Here is an 18,862-nt window from a genome sequence, read left to right as displayed (position 1 = left end):
CATCCTCATGCGTCTTTTGGATACCTAGAGCGCGTCCGCCCGCCTGGACCTGGTCCATCTCCACATGTGCACATCTGCATTGTGGTCCCACTGGAGAACTGTGTTTACACTAACGATGCCTTGGCTGAGAGGCTCGCGACAGTGATCGTTGTCCGATCCCCACGCAGCAGAATCGCCGTTTTTAGGAGGAGCCGGACGCCACCGTCTTCTTTCGGGAGCGTGGGCTCTCTGCGTAATGGATTTACCGCTGGCGGAGAAAAGTTGGATTTTGTGAAGGATTCCGACCATGGACAGAATAGGAGGGCGTTTTTAAGAAAGGTGCTTTTGAGTTGGAATCACACCGAGAGAGGAAATGCACAGAGGTGAGTTGGAGCTCGTGTGAGGTGCCAGAGCATCCGTGGCGCGCGTCAAGGTCCGACAGCCTCGAGCTGAGAGGATGCACAGTTTACATTAAACCTGGATTAAATGTATTTATCGTTTTTTGCATTGTCTCTTCCTCAGCAGAGTGGGCGTCTGAATAGCATCTGATTTATATTTAAACACACATCACAAAGCAGTGAGAGGGGGCGTGAGATTATAAAATGCGCACTATGGATCAGCTCCAGCACCAAGTCCTCATTAGGCTATTATGTCTCTAAAGACACATGAAACGATCCACAGGTTCAACTGTGCAAACTGACCACTGTCTTCTGTTTATTTGTCTTCAGCATCAACTTACCCCCTTATAACTCCTCACTGAAAATCTTCCTCTTTTAATGCCCACGTTACCAACACATTGCCATTAACCAGTGCTCTACGATCCACACGTTCAAGTCCCAGTACCATCTGCTGACATGTCTTTTCACCTTCTTCTATTAAAATCCAGTGAGTTCCAGGCTGGTTCTTCTGGGTTCAGTTGGGTCTGTCTGGTTTGGACCAACAAATGCCCAGTCATTGTGAAAAACGATTATTATTGTTATTACTATGATATCAACAATTGACCAAAGTCTTGCAGGTTTCATTAATATCATAATCTGCTGGTTAAATAAGCGTCATGTAAAAAGGGGCAGAGCCGGAGGTTTCCCCGCAAGGAGTGGGTGCTGGGCTCGGACCGTGCAGCTACGTGAGGACAGTCTACTTGTGAATCACGGCTTTAATGGACAGTTAAGGTCAAACACTATTTGAAATCCATACAGGGGCGATAAAGCCGTCAGGGGCCATGAAGTGTTTCCGATACGTTTGTCGTAAACCCGTCTGGTCTGTCACAAACACTTTGTCTCAAGAAATGTGCCCCCACAAAAAAGGAGCACGTTTGGTTATAAATGACGCTAAGCTGCTTTCTGTGATTAAAACACTCTCCTGTTACTTCACGCTACTCACAACTAGGGTCCACTCGTGCTCCGTGGGGTGAGAAAGGGACACCGTACAGGTTGAGCACCGCACTCCATACTTGGCGCGTGCTGCTGCCAGCGACTCCAGCTCCGGTCTCGCGCCGCAGCAAACAGCTGCGACACCTCCTGATGCGTTTGTAACAGAGGTGCACTCTCTCACCCATAAAAAAAGGACGTGCAAACCGGATGCCAAGCGCTCATTGAGCTGAGCTCTGGCAAAACGGTTTGCGTCGCCTGCGTCGCCTGCCGTGCAGGAGACAAAGGTTCGAATCCCACCTGGGGGCAGTTTGTACCGAGGTAACAACGCAGAGGGCCAGGTTGGCATCGGCTACACGTTCAGGTACACGTTGTTGGTGTTGTGGCGGGGGGTGGTTCACTGCAGGAGCAGTGTGGTTGTAAATACTGTTAATGATTAGTTACCACGACTGTTTCACTTAGCCTACTATTACCTGTTCATTAGCTACAGCCTGTAGGGTTGTTACTGTGAGTGGCTACAGGTGTAGTCTACCCTCGGGCTTTCACTTGTTTTATGTCGCAATTTTAATTACAGCAGACACGAGACGATTCTGAGTTTGTGACTTTATTGTTAGTTTTTGTAGCTTTGCCGTAGCCTGAACTCACTTTACCTCATCACTTGTAGCTTGCTAATTGCTTCGCCCATTGTCCAGTGGCCTAGTTGGTATGACACTGTTTGTGCCATATAGACCTAGTTAAGGCCACAGCTCATTGTCTGAATATTATGCAATAATATAGGTTCATATTAGCTCAGTCTTGAGTCGTGATGGTGTGTTTGTGTCCCTCTGCAGTTTTGTTAGTTTAAGAGAATAGAGCAGATTACAGTCTGAATTTGGCTCGTGATCCCAAGTGAGAAGTGATGTGAAATGACATGAGCAACCTGCGGTCAGATGTCCTGTCGTTGTTTAAGAGGAGCAGAGGCCAGATGAAACTTGCTTCAAGATGAATAGGCTACTTGAAACATTGGATTTGCGGAGGGACAAATAGCCTACTGAGAGTGATGCTTTTTGTAACATGTGTTATCCTTTGTAAGGAGTTGTGTTTTCACAGGTGGATCGTGTATTTCGTGCACGTTCAGGGTCTGAGTGTTGCAAGTGAATAGCTGCAACTCTTATTTAGCTCGTGTTTTATTTATAATGCTACAAAAGATGTTACAAATTCCTACATGAATTATGTAACTTCTGCCTAATAACTTTATTTAAATATTTATATGCTTGATACACATTTCTTCTGCTGCAGCTCAAGGTAACGTTTTGTCTCTAGACATAGGCCTACAGATTAATGAATACTGTTCTTACAGAGAGTCTGTGTTGTTAATATTTCTGAGCAAAAGGCCTTAAAGAGAAGAACAGAGTCATGATTTTGAGGGTGTAGAAGCTTTGTTGTGGGCAGCAGCAGATTACAGTGTGTGCTGCTATCTACACAATAATATGATGAGGCTTGTAATGTGAAAAAGTAATCAGTACTGTGAACGTACGCCATCTCTGTGTTACTTGTGTTTGGGTGGCCTTTGGTGTTTCACACCCTACCTACCATAGTCCCTTGCAAGATAATGGAGATAGAGGTAATGAAGAGCCAGGAGCCTCGAGGGCTCTGTGTGTGTGTGTGTGTGTGTGTGTGTGTGTGTGTGTGTGTGTTCATTTCAAAATGAGTCAGTTCAAACATGCATGCTCACTGGTGCATTTGTGCTCACTGCTTATGTTAACCATGCATTCTTCTTCATTAGACAACCTCCCACCCCCTCTCTCTCTGTCTCCCTTCAGCCCTCCGTCCTTCGTTCCATTATGCATCGTGCCAGGCTCACGCTCACTCTCTAATTTGATGTGAACAGGCCGACCTATTATGAACTCAGTGGGGATCAGGTCTACAGCGGCTTATCAGAGCAAGGCAGTGTCTAGAGCTGTAACATGCTCGCCCCTCCGTGCAGATATCATTGTAATACAACATATTTCACCTATTGTCTGTAGCCATGCTCTGCCCAGATGCCTGTCTTCTCATCAGTGCTGTAAGCCTCGGTGCCTGTAATCCTGTTTTTTCTACTAATGCTTTATGTTTCTGGTGCCTAGAGGCTGCAGATTAGCGAGTTACAGTCTCATGGCTTGGTTGAGAGTTGATGGTTTGAAACTATCTTTAATGAACCACTTCTTACTACTGCTATTACAGCCATCACTGCTACTTTTAAACATTGTGAGTGACTACTTCACTACACTTTAATGCAACATCCGAGAAGAGCATACTTTATCTCCTCTGCAAGTATCCATGAAATCAGTTTGGCTTTATTCATATCTACCAGTAGAGACTAAACAATTACTTAACTATTTTTGAAAACTATTTTTATAAGCTGCTCATCTTTGTATTTTGTTAGTAACCTGAATATTTGTGTCAGACAAGAAAAAGTCTACTTAAAGATATTAATGGAAATGTAGGGGCATTTATCACTGCTATGAATAACATATAGCAGTTTAGATGATCCTAGTTGCAGCCATAGTGCATTCAACTCAAGCAGGAGAATGCTGAAAAGTTACAATAAAAAGAGTAAACCATATCAAAATGTCTGTCACCTGTGTGCTGAACGCTGAAACGTTAACCTCAGCAATGTTCATGCTCAGCCTCTGTTTTGGTCCATTTCACCGCCCTTTCATGAGTGATTTGTATTGACATGTATGATGATGCTCTGAACATCCGCCAGTATTAAAAAGACATGCCTACACTGATACATCCCTCTGGATTATCTCTATCTCCCAGCTCCACTCCTCTTTCCTCAGCAACACATTTTTCTTTTAAATTTACCAATTCAGTCAGAGATTTACTTAAAAATGTATTGATCCATATTGTGCCCAGGATTCATCATGGGCGGGGGAAATCAATACTGCAGCTGGTCACACATACTTATTCTGTGACTCCTCAGTGATTCCCATTTTTTCATCCTTGAACGCTAAGATATAAATTCAGTGTTGTGTCACCTGTGACTAATGTGTAATATCTCTGCTTCACAGCGTGGATACTCTTCTTCATAATAGAAGAGGGTTTCGCTCTGGCACAGAGAACTAAAGGTAAGCCAGAGCTCATACACTTTTCTCTTCCATTGATGTTTCCCCCAGATGAACCGGTCTCATATAAGGAGGAGTTATCTTGTATCATCAGACCAAATGGTTCCTTTCTTGATTCTTTCCTCCTTCTTTATCCCCTGCCTGTTTTTTGCTTTTCTTGCTCCAATCATCCTTTCACTCTTCCTGCTTTCCAATCGTCCCTGCATTGATCCCACCACTCAATAACCCATCTGTCTGTCTGCTCTCCGCCTTTTCTCCTCTTCAGATTCCCCCAGCGAACATGCTGGCCAGAGCCCCAACCAGAATGACTGTGGCAAGTGGGTCCGTAACATCAACGGCGGGGTGTTCACATCGCCAAACTACCCCAACACCTACCCACCCAACAAGGAGTGCGTTTACATCCTTGAAGGTAATGAACACTTCATCTCCTGCATCTGGAAGCTGTTGTTACCAGAACAGCTGACACGGTTCCCTTGGCCTCTCAACATATTGTCTCCTTCAGTGAACGCCATTAGTCTGACTGACGTTGTTTTATGTAAGCCTCTGATTTTGCGTTCTTTTTTCCGCTGGCGGGCAATCACATTGACATTTTCCAAACAAGCCTTCCTGAATCTATTTCACCACGCAGTTAAAGCCTTTTGAATATGATGGGAAGTGGCTCGTTGTGGGAAGCCCTGACTTCTGGCCTAATCAGAGTAGTGCTGTGCTCACCGGTATTGGCAGGATGGGCCAAACAACTCCTATCGCTATCGAATGAAAAAAAAAGAGATAAACATCTGCTCCAGAATTGGTGTATAAGCCTGAAGCCTAAGCATCCTTGTCCACACTATATTGTTTACCATAAACAATCACGCCCGTCACTAATTTAGTGGCATGTTCCATATGAGAGAGCATCAATTGCAGCTATGGGAGGCGAGCTCTGATGTGTTTTCAAACTAAAGTGATGAGTTGTACAAGCACAGGCTTTCATACAGATGAGATGTGAGTTGGTACTTTTCTTGCAGTGGTGGGTAATAGATTTCTCACATGGCTCAAGGGCTCCCCCTGTGGACAAAGCAAGCCCACACCTATTGTTGGTGAATAAGCTGTGACTCCATCACAGGGAGGTGCAGCAGTACATCACTGTTGTTCTGGGAGGGCGGCAGATGGAACCTGTCATTTGCTATTATTTGCTCTTGAATAGCTTTAGTCGTATTCGTGTCCAAGCTCCAGAGTTGAACTCTTTCATCCTGCCTCTCAAGAGATATGCTCACATTTGGCAGAAGTGCTAATCAGATAGCTTTGTAATCATAATTTGTGGTTAGTGAGGCTCATTGATTGTGTCATGTCCCCCAGTTCATCAGCTCAGTAGATCGAGCGATTATACTTAATGCTCTTTCTGTATCAAGCTGTGTCATGTGTGAGAGGGAGACGGAGAGAGAGAGAGAGAGAGAGAGAGAGAGAGAGAGAGAGAGAGAGAGAGAGAGAGAGAGAGAGAGAGATGGAAAGTTATAGAGAGAATAAGACTCAACTCACCAGGGAAGGGAGTGCAGGCATACAAGCTGCTTGTTCGAGCAGAAAGGAAACATTTGAGCTTAAATTCAAAGACAAGAACACAGAGAAAAGAGATTATTTTGTTTCTGTTACACACTCCACTATACACACACATCACCCCTGACCACGCTCTGTTTTTCTCTAATCGGACATGTTTGACTTGGCCATGCATGCTTGAGATGATTCAGAGCCCCCTCCCCATCACCAGCATCTTTATTCAGTATGATTCATCTCCTGAGGCAGGCATGACTTGTCCGTCCTCTGTGTGGGAGGCAGGCTGATGTCATTAATGAACTCTGACCACTCGCTCCATAGACATATTGTGGATTTGCATGACTGATGTGCACTTTGCTTCGTGCTGTGACTGCAGTGTTCTGGACTCACTGACTCTGAGGCAGCAGCGCTGACATGTCAGGCTGTGTCTATGCATCGTGCATAAATTTGCATGATGCATGCTTGCAATGTGCACTTTTGTATTTGAGTTGAAAAGACAGTTTTAGTGAGTGTTTAGCTAGTTCTGTTTGTTTCTCTGTTTTTGCTTAGGTTGGAAGTGCAGAATTTGTCTATTTGTCTATTTTGCTATTTGCCATGATTAGAAAGCACAAACCAAAGCAAAAACAGCGTCTGGGGAAAGTAATTACGTTAAGCACCCACTTTATTAATGATAATTTCTTCTGGGAGAACACCTGGACAGCATCCTGCTGAAGTTGAGGGAGAGCAAGATCTCATTGGTGTTATCTCATTTACTTTTTTAAAGTTTAGAGGAATTTGAGCACCAGAGTCAGAAAATGCCACAATACGTTTATGTGTGAGGGAAAAAAACTCCTCATCTGATGCATCATCCCTCATGCTCATGTTGGTCACAGAGTACATTTAAAAAATTGTCAGCGATACCCATTAGAGGACAGAAAACGATTTTCCCTTCATATAAGTATTTCTTTTTCAGTGATGCAAAATGGTGCCAAATGTTGTTTGGTCTTGTAATATCTTCTGTTAATATCCCATCAAGTCTCAGTGAAGCTAGGAAGAACACTTACAATGAAAGTCAGATATTATCCAAATGACAAAAAGCCACAAAACCATATTGTCCGTGTCTGAAAATGGCAGTTACACAAGGACAGCATCCTGCACCCAGTTCTGAGCCAACTTCAACTCAAAAGTTTGCTCTCCACACAAGCAGTTGAACATCAGATGAACTCTACTTCTAATTCATGCTTTAGAACCCCATCCAGATGTTGCTTTGTCCTATATCAGCAAGATTTAATTTTGTTCTTCTCATAGATTTTTCCCCTTTGTTTCCTTTATCTCTGTTGTACACCAAAGCTCTCCCCAGACAAAGGATTCAGCTGGCTTTTGATAAGAATTACTACATCGAGCCCTCGTTTGAGTGCCGCTTCGATCACATCGAGATCCGTGACGGGCCGTTTGGGTTCTCACCGCTCATTGATCGCTTCTGCGGGGGAAAGAACCCGGGCCTGGTCACATCGACGGGACGCTTCATGTGGATCAAGTTCACCAGCGATGAGGAGCTGGAGGGCCTTGGCTTCCGTATCCAGTACACCTTTATTGCAGGTAGGGAGCAGTAGCCCAGAGAAGCCCCCACCTCCACACTCATCTCTGTACACATCAAAGGCGTTAAGTAACAGAAATAAGTACCAGATCTCATGTGAAAAAGAAGACAGCACTCTTCAGACATCATTTTCTGCACTGGCCATGTTGTTTGTGTCCATTATCTGTAAAGCAGTATTACGCTGGACACGCACAGGCCACCCAGTGGGTTTCCAGTTTTACTAACAATACAGGCTTTTTCTCTTTGCTTTACCTGCTCTTCAGCAGGCACGTGTTCAACATCAGAGGCTAAGCCTGAACCCAATATGCCTAGAAATCAGCATCTCCCATCAAGTGACAGATATTAGCTTCAAAAAGACCCTTTTCTGCTCTATCTGGTCTGTCTTAATGGGATCTTATCTTCTGTTCTCTGCTTACCTTTTTAATGCCGTGTGGATTGAGAGTCATGCGCCTCCCAAAACCTTATCATTTCAGACCCTGATTTCCATCTGCACGTGGGCGGACTGCTAAACCCCATCCCAGGTAAGCACGGCAGCATTTCGTGGGTTTGTGTTCGATCCCTTTTGAAGAGCTCCTCGGTGCTCAGAAGCTTACCGGAGGCTATCGCTGCCTCTGACGTGAACGCTGAACACGCAAATGTACCCTGACAGGGATGCAATTGTACATGAAGTGAAAGGGTGTACATGCACACATGCACCAATATAAATGAAAGAACACACACTTCTTTATCCTGCTCTTCCCTTCCTGTCTTCATGCCTTTGTTCCTCTGTCTTCTTATTGTCCTTTGTCCTAATCCACTTCAATTCCACCATAAATCCTTTAGTTTTTAAAATAAAATCCCTCATCTGTCCCTCTGTCTGTCACACTCCTCTTCTCATCCTACACTTTTGTTCTTTCTTCTCTCCCTCTGTTCTTTTCTCAAATTTTTTCTTTTATTTTTGCTTCCTCCATGTACCTCTTGTGACCCTTTTCTCACCTTCCATATCTTTCATCCCTATGTGTCTCTCTCTCTCAATCCTTTTCTCTTTCTTCTTACCGCTCCTACACATTTCCTGTGTCTCTACAGACTGTCAGTTTGAAATCGGCGGATGGGATGGGATCATTCGCTCCAGTCAGGTGGAAGAGGAAGAACGAGTGAAGCCTGGTGATGCTCTGGACTGTATCTGGACCATCAGGGCTCCTCCTCAGTCTAAGGTCAGTAGAAAAGTCTTAGGGTGAAGGTTAAATCTCCGTTTTATCATAGATACAGCTTGAGTCTAGATCAGGCTTTTATTCGATTGAGTCATGTTCAAAGCCATTTGAAAGTATGTGACAAACTTATACCTTCACTTCATTAATATAGTTATGAAAACCTCTAATCATCCTGAGATCTCACTACATAAGCACTCAAGGACTTTAATTCATCACTGACACTGGCTCAGACGCAGTAAAGTAGCATGAATTTTAAACATTTTACATCTGAACCATCAGTAACGTCCCTCCCACTCATGTTCTTGCATTTCATTTCCCTGGAAGGCACAGAGGACTTTGTTGCATGTCCCCCGCAGACAGTGCTCTGAAGGTTTATTTTTGGTCAAATGTTTGTGTTTCTGTAATGACTGTAGTCAATGTAAATGGCAGACAACTGGATAGAGTTACTGCATTTTTAAGACTGAACTCGAGCACACAACAATTCATATGCATATCATGCATATCCAAAAGAAAAGAAATCAGATGAGCTATTTCTCATTGAGCGTTACTGTGTGAGCAGAGTTTAAGTTTGGTGTATGGTCTGAATTTAAAAAAAGGGCAGGAACAGGTCAGAATATCTAAGTAGTTGTGGAGTCAACTCCAAACTCACTCTGTACTCATCACGCTGTTCCAGCTGTCTGTCACCAGAGCTGTTTCAGCACATCACCTTGTATTATTTCTACATTTGAATACTCTGTAGCCTGCTCTTACCCTAACAGAAAATGTGGAATCAGTGCATGGTTCAGTAGAAAAATACAGTCTCAACATGATCAAAACATTTCCCTTCATCTGACCTCAAATCACTGGGAAGTAACTTTGTGTCATCACTCAAAAATAAGTATGAATCACTTTTAATGTGCACAGCGGCAGTTGTTGCAGAAATAACTGTTGACCTGCTCTGCTCCAAAGAAAGTCATTAAATAAACAAGCAGATGCTTATCTATAAAAGCATGCAGTGGTTTTCCTGATCTGAATATTTTTTTGTGAATGCCTCTACCAGCATTGTCGGCTCCAGTCGTCGCAAACAAATGTGAATGGTCATATCTACGTTATGATTGTGATTCAATACATAATGGATATGAGCAGAGCAGATACACAGAGGTGGGGGGAAGTAATGCAGGCAAATAGGTATTATTTATAAGATGCAGCTCTAGAGATTCGTAAGTTCATTTTCATGCCAAGAGTGAAAGTTGATGTGATGTGTTCTCATACAATCTGATATTTATGAGTAGATATCCAAATTTCCATTGAATTTACAACCATAACCTGGCCGGCCTGGATTCACTGCTGCTCTGTTTCATCCCTCGTGACTAAATGAGTCATCAGCAACACTGCTATGGCTACACACATACACACACACACACACATACACCCACATACATATACACACACAAATTAATGCACATCTGATTATGCATAAAATGACAGACGCACATGCACTTTCACAAAGTGCATACTATTCTGTCACACACCGTTCTGTGAGCAATTACCCACGCACGTGTATACACAGTAATATTTCATATATACACATGTAAACACTCATGCATGATTCACACACGCTCCAGAACTTCTCTGACACAGACACAGATTTGTCCCCTGCAGTCACTTCACTGGTCCTGCATGTGCAGCAGTGAAGAGGATCTGAATTTAGCAGCAGCAGCTCTGAGCTGCCCAGTCAGACATTAGCTCGACGAAGCAGAAGAAACAGAGCAGCAGCACATTCAGCAGCAACGGAAGAGCAGCTACTTTAAACTGCTGCATGGTCCAAATACGCCGCCTGTGCCACCCTAAGTCGCCCCCCTCCTCCCCGTGGTCAAGACCCGATTGCACAGGTTAAAGACCTTTATTTTGTGCTTACTTCACAAGAGAAAGCCAAGTATACTACATGAACATGTGAAGGTTAACTAATGAGCAAACAAGAAAGTGCCAGGTCACTGGTCACAGTGACATGTCATGCACAGAGGCAACAGATGCACTAAGCTCCTCTAATGCAGAAACACTCCTGTAATAGGCTTTTTTCGCACAGACACACAGAACGTTTGGATGTTACAGTAGGAAACACAGGTGTGCCTATAAAACATGAGGACTACATTGCTGCTAACTGCTCAGGTTTCAGGGTCTTGGTATTGTGCACTGGCTACCGGTTACACAGCCACATCTGACACTTAAACTGAACACAGCCATTATTAATGTTATCAGTAACACATGTCCTTGTCCCACTGTGGTTCAATTGAAATGTCATCTGTAAAAAAGGCAAAAAAAGCAGCCAATACATCTGAAAAAATACATCATACCAGAATAAAGTCAATTGTTTTTCTTGGTATTTACATACTCAAACCAAGACACCAGAAGCAGTGTGCAAAATGTCCGACATTATAGTGAGATTGATGTTTTTAAAAGATACATTAAATGTGTCACATGCATAATAGACAATGGGTGTTTAAATTTATGTTCAAGATAAAAAAAAAATACTTATTGGATTAAAGGGCAAATTATACTGAATTATTGATACACATTCCATTAAGTAATACTATTTAGCAGCCATTTGTTAGTCGTAGCTTTATCGAGTCTGGAGAGTTTGATTCCACTTCCTCCATCCCCTGGTGCCTACACCTGTTTCACTCTACTGCAAGATGTTTACCATGAAAGAGACACCAGCCAATCCTTATTAACTTTAAGGTAGTATATAGATTATCCCATGAGTAATTTATATTTAGCAAGTGGCTGTGTTTGGGTTTCCATCATCACAGTTAAGAAATAAGCAAACTGCTCACACAGTCAACTTCAGCATCACATAACCTTTCCTCTGTATGACCACTGCTTCTTGGTGGAATAGTTTCTCACTCTGAAGCCAGACTACCTCGTTTTTTTGGTGGAGGTGCTGGTCTTCAGTCCCTGCAGCATTTCTTTGAATTTAGACACAGCTATGAGAAACGAGGAAGGTGAGGGAGACAGAGCAGGCAGCACAACGACAGATGCTTTCAATTAATGAAGTAGGCAGCTATCAGTAGATGAATAATGCACAATTGCACCACAACTTAGATTAGTTATACTTTGTTGGTGTCTGATTCGATTCTCTGTCGGTGCATCTTCTATCCATCTTCTAAACTCTTAATTCTGTTGCTGTCGCAGCTCTAATCTGTCACATCACTGAAAGCATCTTAGAAATGTATCGATGCATTTGCAATTCCATGTATTTGTATTCTTAAAGCCTACCGTTGCTCATTATGTTTAGACAGCTGTGAGGTTAAAGTCTGCTGTTCATGTGCCTCCACACTGGTTTCCGTCTCCTGCCTGTAGATCTACCTGCGCTTCATGGAGTACCAGATGGAGCACTCTAATGAGTGCAAGAAGAACTTTGTGGCAGTGTACGATGGCAGCAGTGCCATCGAGAACCTCAAGGCCAAGTTCTGCAGCACCGTGGCCAATGACGTGATGCTGGACAACGGAGTGGGAGTCGTGCGGATGTGGGCCGACGAGAAGAGCCGACTCAGTCGCTTCCGCATGCTCTTCACTTCCTTTGTTGACCGTGAGTACCTGCCGTTATTTGAATTAATATGTTTTATTATTTATCCAAATTGAGATGAGAGTCCACATCTTTGTTACAGTTTGGCCTGAATGTGTTTAGAAGACTATGACTGTGTAACTGTCAACTTTGAACAACATGAAAGTACCACATGTTGATATTTTAATGTAACACCCAAAACCTTCCAGCCGCTACATTACCCACTCACGGAAACAAACACACTGCATCAGCAGCCACTAACTAACAGACACCTCAGTGTCATTTCAATGGGAAAAGCTAATTACACTGTGCTGTGTTTATGGCACAGATATGCCCAAACCAATTATTTACTCCAACATTTTTAAATAAAGCATCAAATGATTTATTGATATGCATGCACAACATGATACTGCGCTTATTATGGGTCACTTACAACAGGAAAATAGGAATTAATTTCTCTATTTTGGTGGAAAAAAATAAGCGGAGGCAGGTTAACAGATCTTGTATGAGTAATCATATATTAATCCTCATCATTTCTGAGGGACAAAGAAGGGACAAAGGGTCCACATAAAGTAACAGAAATTGCCATGCAGGAAACTGTTTTTCTGCGCACCGTAATTTTTTCATTAAATGCCTGAATAGACTGAGATATTAATTGCCACATTCTCCTGCACACTTGCGAAACCCTGGGGTGAATGCTAATGTTGTTTTCATCAGCAAACCCATAACCATTGCAGTCAGAACTTAATGGCCTTTTAAATTCAGCAAGAGTGTTTTTTTTTTAGTCTGAGAATCCTTAAGACCATTTGGATCCTCATTAATTCTGATCACATAGTTCATCTTAGAGAAGTTTGAAGTCTCTTGAATGACTCCTAAACTTTATTTGGTCAGAGTCAGCCAGAGACTCAAAGTTTACATAGAGGTCGGGGGGAATCATTAATCTTTGTCACTCCGAGGACAAGATGAGCTCATGCCTTTTGCACTCCATCATCCTTAATGTGCTCTAATCTTCCAACAGAGGCCCCTCGGACATGTAAACCGGACATATTAAGACTTTCCTAAGCCCACACACACACAGCATACATTAAGATGTGAGGTATGTGTTTGTGTGTATGTCTGTGCGTGGGGGTTGGGAGTTTGCATCATTTTTGACACCCACTGAGTAACTGCATTTTGAAGGCGGGAGATGCATAATCAGTTTGGAAGTGATCACAGTGTCAGGGGAGCGACCCTGTCTGCCGCCTCCCTGGGAGATAGATGGAAAGGACACTCCCAACACACACACACACACACTCACATGTACATGTTCCCTTGTCAAAGTTATTTAACCCTGTGGCAGAGGAAGCATGCAAGGAGAGGGAAGTGGAGGCTCAGAGCCCTCGTCACAGTGAACCTCAGAGCAGGGGTGGAGCTGCTGGAGAAGACCACAATCTGTTTCAGTTGTGATAAAGACTCAAAGAGTGTGTCTGCAGCTGCTAAAGCCTGAGTGGCTGAAAAAAAGAAAGAAAGAAAAGTCTTCAGATGCTGAGGAAGGATGGTAGGGAGACATGAACAAGCCATAGGAGGCAGAGGTTGAATATTAAACGAATATTATACCAAACGCTTTGCATAAAGCCTCGTCGTGGGAGTGAGTTTTATCTGTGTGAATGTCATCTGCAAGTAACTGTGCTGTGATGCCCTTTGTTGACATTGAAAAGGCAAACATAAATGTAAGAATATAATGGTTTTTACTTGATGGTCGTGGTAAAGAGAACGTTTATATGCAGGGCCTGGAAAATGTCACCATCTCCATCTATGCTTCATTATAGACAGTACATGTATTATTCAGACTGGGTGAATTTGTGACTTGAGATTTTCAGCCATATAAGTGAAACCCTCTACAGTCTTATTTTGATAGCAGTTAACACAATTACATCTAGTGAAACTCTTGTGAAAATGAATGTGACACAACACACTTGTATATCTTTTAAATAATCTACATCTGTTTGCTCCTCCTTAAACCAGGGGGTGCTTTCAGAAACTAAAATGTCTAGAAGCTTTGTTTTAGTGTTGAGCAAAGACATGAGACAGGCATCAAAGACCCAATCAGTTGCACAAAAGGCTATTCAAACTAATAAACATGATTTACTGCCGATAGACTCATTTTCACATGCTTTCGGAGGTCTGTGTGTGAGTCTTGTCCTTCCTCCACTACATCAAGGTGGAGAAAATAAGAACTGTCAACAGTGGTAATTTCTTGGTGGTAAATGCCCTTGGTTTGATTCCCTGTGACCTGATGAAAACAGGGGGGGAAAAAGCATTCGAGGACACATAAGAAATAGGTTTTGCTGCCGCTCTCCACTCATTTCCAGCCGTACATCAAGAACCTGATTTCCCAAAGCTTTTACTGTAGCCCCCAAATGGTCTTTACCGAGACCCAGGCATCTACATCTCCCTTCTCCTCTTCTTCCTTCTGACTGGCAGTGTATGGATCTCCTGAGCCGTGCAGCCAGCATCAATTACCAGGCATCTCTGTCTCTGCCACCTAAGCCTTCATACACTAACAGTCATTGTAATATGTGGTGTCTCAGAGCACCTGCCTGACCATCTGCACACAGTGATGGCACAAAGCCATTTCTACACATACCCACCCCCCACCCGCCTGCCCTTTTTTTTCATCTTTTCCATATTCCTCCTCTCCTCCTGCTCTTATTTTTCGAACTGTCTGTGCAACCAACTACCCCTCCCTCCCATCTCCTCCTCTCTCCCCTCTCTCCTACTCCCTTGACATGAAGGTTGCAGCTCAGTGGAGCTGACATCTCCTCCCTTCATCACCCCCTGATGCTGCTTGTAGTGTCTGCAGGAAATGATGATGTATGACCGGGTGTGATCTGTCTCCATTAGAACCTCAAGGGTTTGGAGAAACAATAGGACATTTCATGTTTTATTACACGCTTCTACTGATTTCTACAGCCAAATAATTTCTCTTTTATTGCTGTTATTGTTTTACTATCATCAAAACAGCTTCTGGTCCTTTTCACAGTGCAGTCATCTTTTACTCAGCTCTGTTTGCTGTTTTTTTTTCTCTTGTTTTTGATTAATTCCATTTTCTCTGTATATTGTCTTTTGCCTGCAGCCCCCTGCTCAGCCAATACATTCTTCTGTCACAGCAACATGTGCATTAACAACTCCCTGGTGTGCAATGGGGTTCAGAACTGTGTCTACCCATGGGATGAAAACCACTGCAAAGGTGACTGTGCTCTTCCTGACAACTGCTCCCAAATTAAATGTTGATCATTATTTAGGATTGACTTAGTTTTAAGATTCAATATTATGTATTTTTTGTATTTGTATTTGTCTCCTTTTTTAATTCTGTCTTCCTGTCTCCTCTGCTCACCTCTCCCCCTCACAGAGAAGCGATCTAAGGGACTTTTCCATCAGATCACTAAGACCCATGGCACTGTCATTGGTGTCTCATCGGGCATAGTTCTGGTTCTTCTCATCATCTCTATATTGGTTCAAATGAAACAGCCAAGGAAAAAGGTAACTCATCCTCTGGGGTTGACTTTTTGATCATCAGGAAAAGTGAGATACCAGAGCCTCACGTAGTCCTGGAAAGTTTGGCTGAAACAATCCTTCCGTGTATCGATCAGCTGTGCTCAGTGTCAGATGTTGTTTGGCAACATAAGCAACATCCTACCCTCGGATTCTAGTTCAGACATTGTTAAATCATGAGCCCTGCTTATTCAATCCCAGCACGAACAGTAGAGACAAAGACAGAATGCAGAAATGTGTCACAAACAAAACTCTACCAACTCTAACATACATATTGTATATCACTCATTTTAAAAGGTTGAGGAAATTGGAGCCTTAAAGCAGCACATTTTTTGTGTTTTCTGACATTAAGACTTATTTGTTTGTCAGTGTGAAAAATAGTGGCTTCCAAAGTTTCATTGTGTAACTGGGTCTTTTTCTTTTTAAGGTCGTAGCTCGCCGGCCTGGTGTTTTCAACAAGGCCGGATTCCAAGAGGTCTTCGACCCGCCCCACTACGAGCTTTTCTCCCTGCGAGACAAGGAGATCTCCTCAGATCTTGCTGACCTATCTGAGGAGCTGGACAGCTTTCACAAGCTGCGGCGCTCCTCCACCATGTCCCGCTGCGTTCACGAGCACCACTGCGGCTCGCAAGCCTCAGTGGCCACCGGCGGCGGCAGCATGAAGCACAGCCGCACCACCCTAAGCTCTATGGAGCTGTCCTACCACAACGACTTCTCCAAGCCTCCGCCTATGAAGACTTTCAACTCCACTGCCAGCTACAAGAAGAGCTGCTACGGCTATAAGCAGCACTCACAGACTCACGACTGCGACCAGCAGGTCATTGAGGACCGCGTCACAGAGGAGATTCCGTGTGAGATCTACAGCCGTGGTGGAGGAGCGATGGGGGGAGGAGCCACAGGTGGAGGCGCAGTAGGAGGACCATCAGGGATAGCAGGAGGAGGTATCGGAGGTGTGGGGATAACGGGAGGAGTGGCCATGCCTGGAGGAATGAGTATGGCCGGAGGAGTTCCCATGGCGGGACCTAGTGGCATCGCTGGAGGTATCGGTGGCGGGATGGCAGGAGCCTGCGGAACCTTAAGTGTCCGTGGCAACAGCGCTCGTAACAGCACCACCATAGTCGATCCACAACAGCGCTCCATGTCGATGGACTTCTAGGTCAAGAGTAAGAAGGAGAAGGCATGCAGACATTGGACTTTACTCATCCAGAAAAGAGAAGGAAGAAGAGAGGACAGGAGAGTGACTACAAGCCTATATTGATCTCTCCTGTTTCTTTTTCTACCATTGCTCTCCAAGCAGTGTTTATAGTATTGTGGGTAGCACTTAAAGATATTTTCCATTCATAGTCTCATGGGGAGGTTTGGGCAGAAGGGGAGACAAGAAATGAGGGACCAGAGGAAGAAAGAAACTGAAGACACCAGTGGTTCTATTCTACACCAAGGATTTCAAATGAAGGAAGCATGGAGATGTCTTTTCTCCAGTCTTCTTCATTAAATCCCTCCCTCCATCAGAGACTTACAGGAGAATGTTCTCGCATGCAGATCCACACTGCTCTCCGTTTGGTCGCCTAACCGACCAGGAAACCACTCAGATATCATGAGAGAGGAAGGTGGAGAGACTGAGTTTTTACATTTATTCACTTGACATGCACAGATATGATATATAGTGTGTCTTCTAATAATTTATTTGAGTCTTTATTTTTGTCAGTGTACTGTACTGTTAAATCCAGTATATATCCAGCCTCATGATGATGCTTGGCTTTTAACTCTAATCTTTTTCAAAATGTTGCTCAGATGATTTTATGAATGACTTATCCATGGTGTGGTGTTAATGATAATGAGGTTTATGATGAAGTTGCTGTTGTTGATGATGATGATGATCAGAAATAATGATGATGATGATGACAATGGTAATAATGTAATATTACAATAATATGTATTTTTCATGGTTACCTCACACGTACACAGAGGGAACGCTCCATTCAGTCTCTCCTCAGGAAGAGCACATGAAGAGACTGTCTTATTTTGTTAGGAAATAGAGAAGAAAAGACTATTTCTGCTCTGTGAGCTTTATAGCAAATGGGCATTCAGGCAATAAGTAATCGTTTATGGAGTATGAAACGTTTTGGTTGTGAGGCCTGGACTGAAATGAAAAAATAGCAACCATCCCGTTCCCCAAACCCCCACCTTTACCAGGAGAAATGTACTTTTTCAATTTACCCATGAACTGAGTGTTTAAAACAAGCACAAACTGTTTCCCTAAAGAGACAGACATGTAGCTTATATGGGACTCATTTATTATTTTAACCAATGGTTGTATAATTTCATTCTGTTGAATTAAATGAGAGCTTACTCACCTCCCTGTGTGAGCTTTTCTGTTCATTGTAACCAAAAGCAGAGCTGGAGCTGCAGATGCTGCATTGAGGTAAGACACACGAAACCGTCTAAGGTGTTTGGCATGGTGTAAGAGATTTACACATGTGAGCTGGGGACACACCACACAGTCACTGCCGATTTAGAAATGGCTGTATTCGAAACCGCATGCGTACTGCCTACTACTACACTACTGCTTTCAGGGGCAGATCTTCCATGGTGTCACAGGGGGGCGCACCCCCCAACCCTCCCCCCTGCAATCTGATTGGCCACCCTATGTCCCCCAATGGTCATTGACTTGTGAAATTGTAAATCATTGTGTAAAGATTTTACCACCACCATGTTCACTATAAAAAGCTATAAGCACTCACTTCTTCAAAGGCGTTCAATCAACTCTGTACAGCAAACATCCTAGTGTTCTGTGTAGTAAATAAAGAAAGATTGTTATTGTTCTCAATTTCACCATTTGAGTCATGCTTGTTCTGGTTAACTGGTAACTGTAATTGTAATTTTTGCAATTTTTGGTCCCATACCTGGAAGTGCAGTTGTGACTGCAGATTTTTGCGTATTTCTGAATGAGAGTTGAGTTGTGAATTTGAGCGAGAAGTGGAATTGTCCAATTGGTTGGGTTTAGGCAATGAAGGAAGGAGTTGGTTAAGTTTAGTATAGAGGCTAGACAGGCCAGA

General features: G+C 43.4%; 1 protein-coding gene across 1 annotated transcript; it reads left to right on the top strand.

The window, feature by feature from the left end:
• Positions 1-352: 352 nt before the first annotated feature.
• On the top strand, positions 353-18,271 carry neto2a (neuropilin (NRP) and tolloid (TLL)-like 2a; the record flags this gene model as incomplete). The annotated part of the gene is made up of 11 exons (XM_084001574.1): positions 353-362; positions 1,576-1,710; positions 4,382-4,438; positions 4,701-4,844; positions 7,292-7,540; positions 8,012-8,059; positions 8,604-8,731; positions 12,068-12,296; positions 15,388-15,501; positions 15,664-15,794; positions 16,234-18,271. 11 exons carry the CDS (start codon positions 353-355, stop codon positions 16,960-16,962), a joined length of 1,974 nt encoding a protein of 657 aa, XP_083857700.1. The 3' UTR covers positions 16,963-18,271.
• Positions 18,272-18,862: the final 591 nt, after the last annotated feature.

The sequence above is a fragment of the Trachurus trachurus genome, assembly GCF_905171665.1.
Source record: "Trachurus trachurus genome assembly, chromosome: 3".
In the NCBI taxonomy this organism is placed as follows: domain Eukaryota; kingdom Metazoa; phylum Chordata; class Actinopteri; order Carangiformes; family Carangidae; genus Trachurus; species Trachurus trachurus.
The sequence above is the reverse complement of the archived record's forward strand: the minus strand, read 5'-3'. Positions and strand labels throughout refer to the sequence as shown.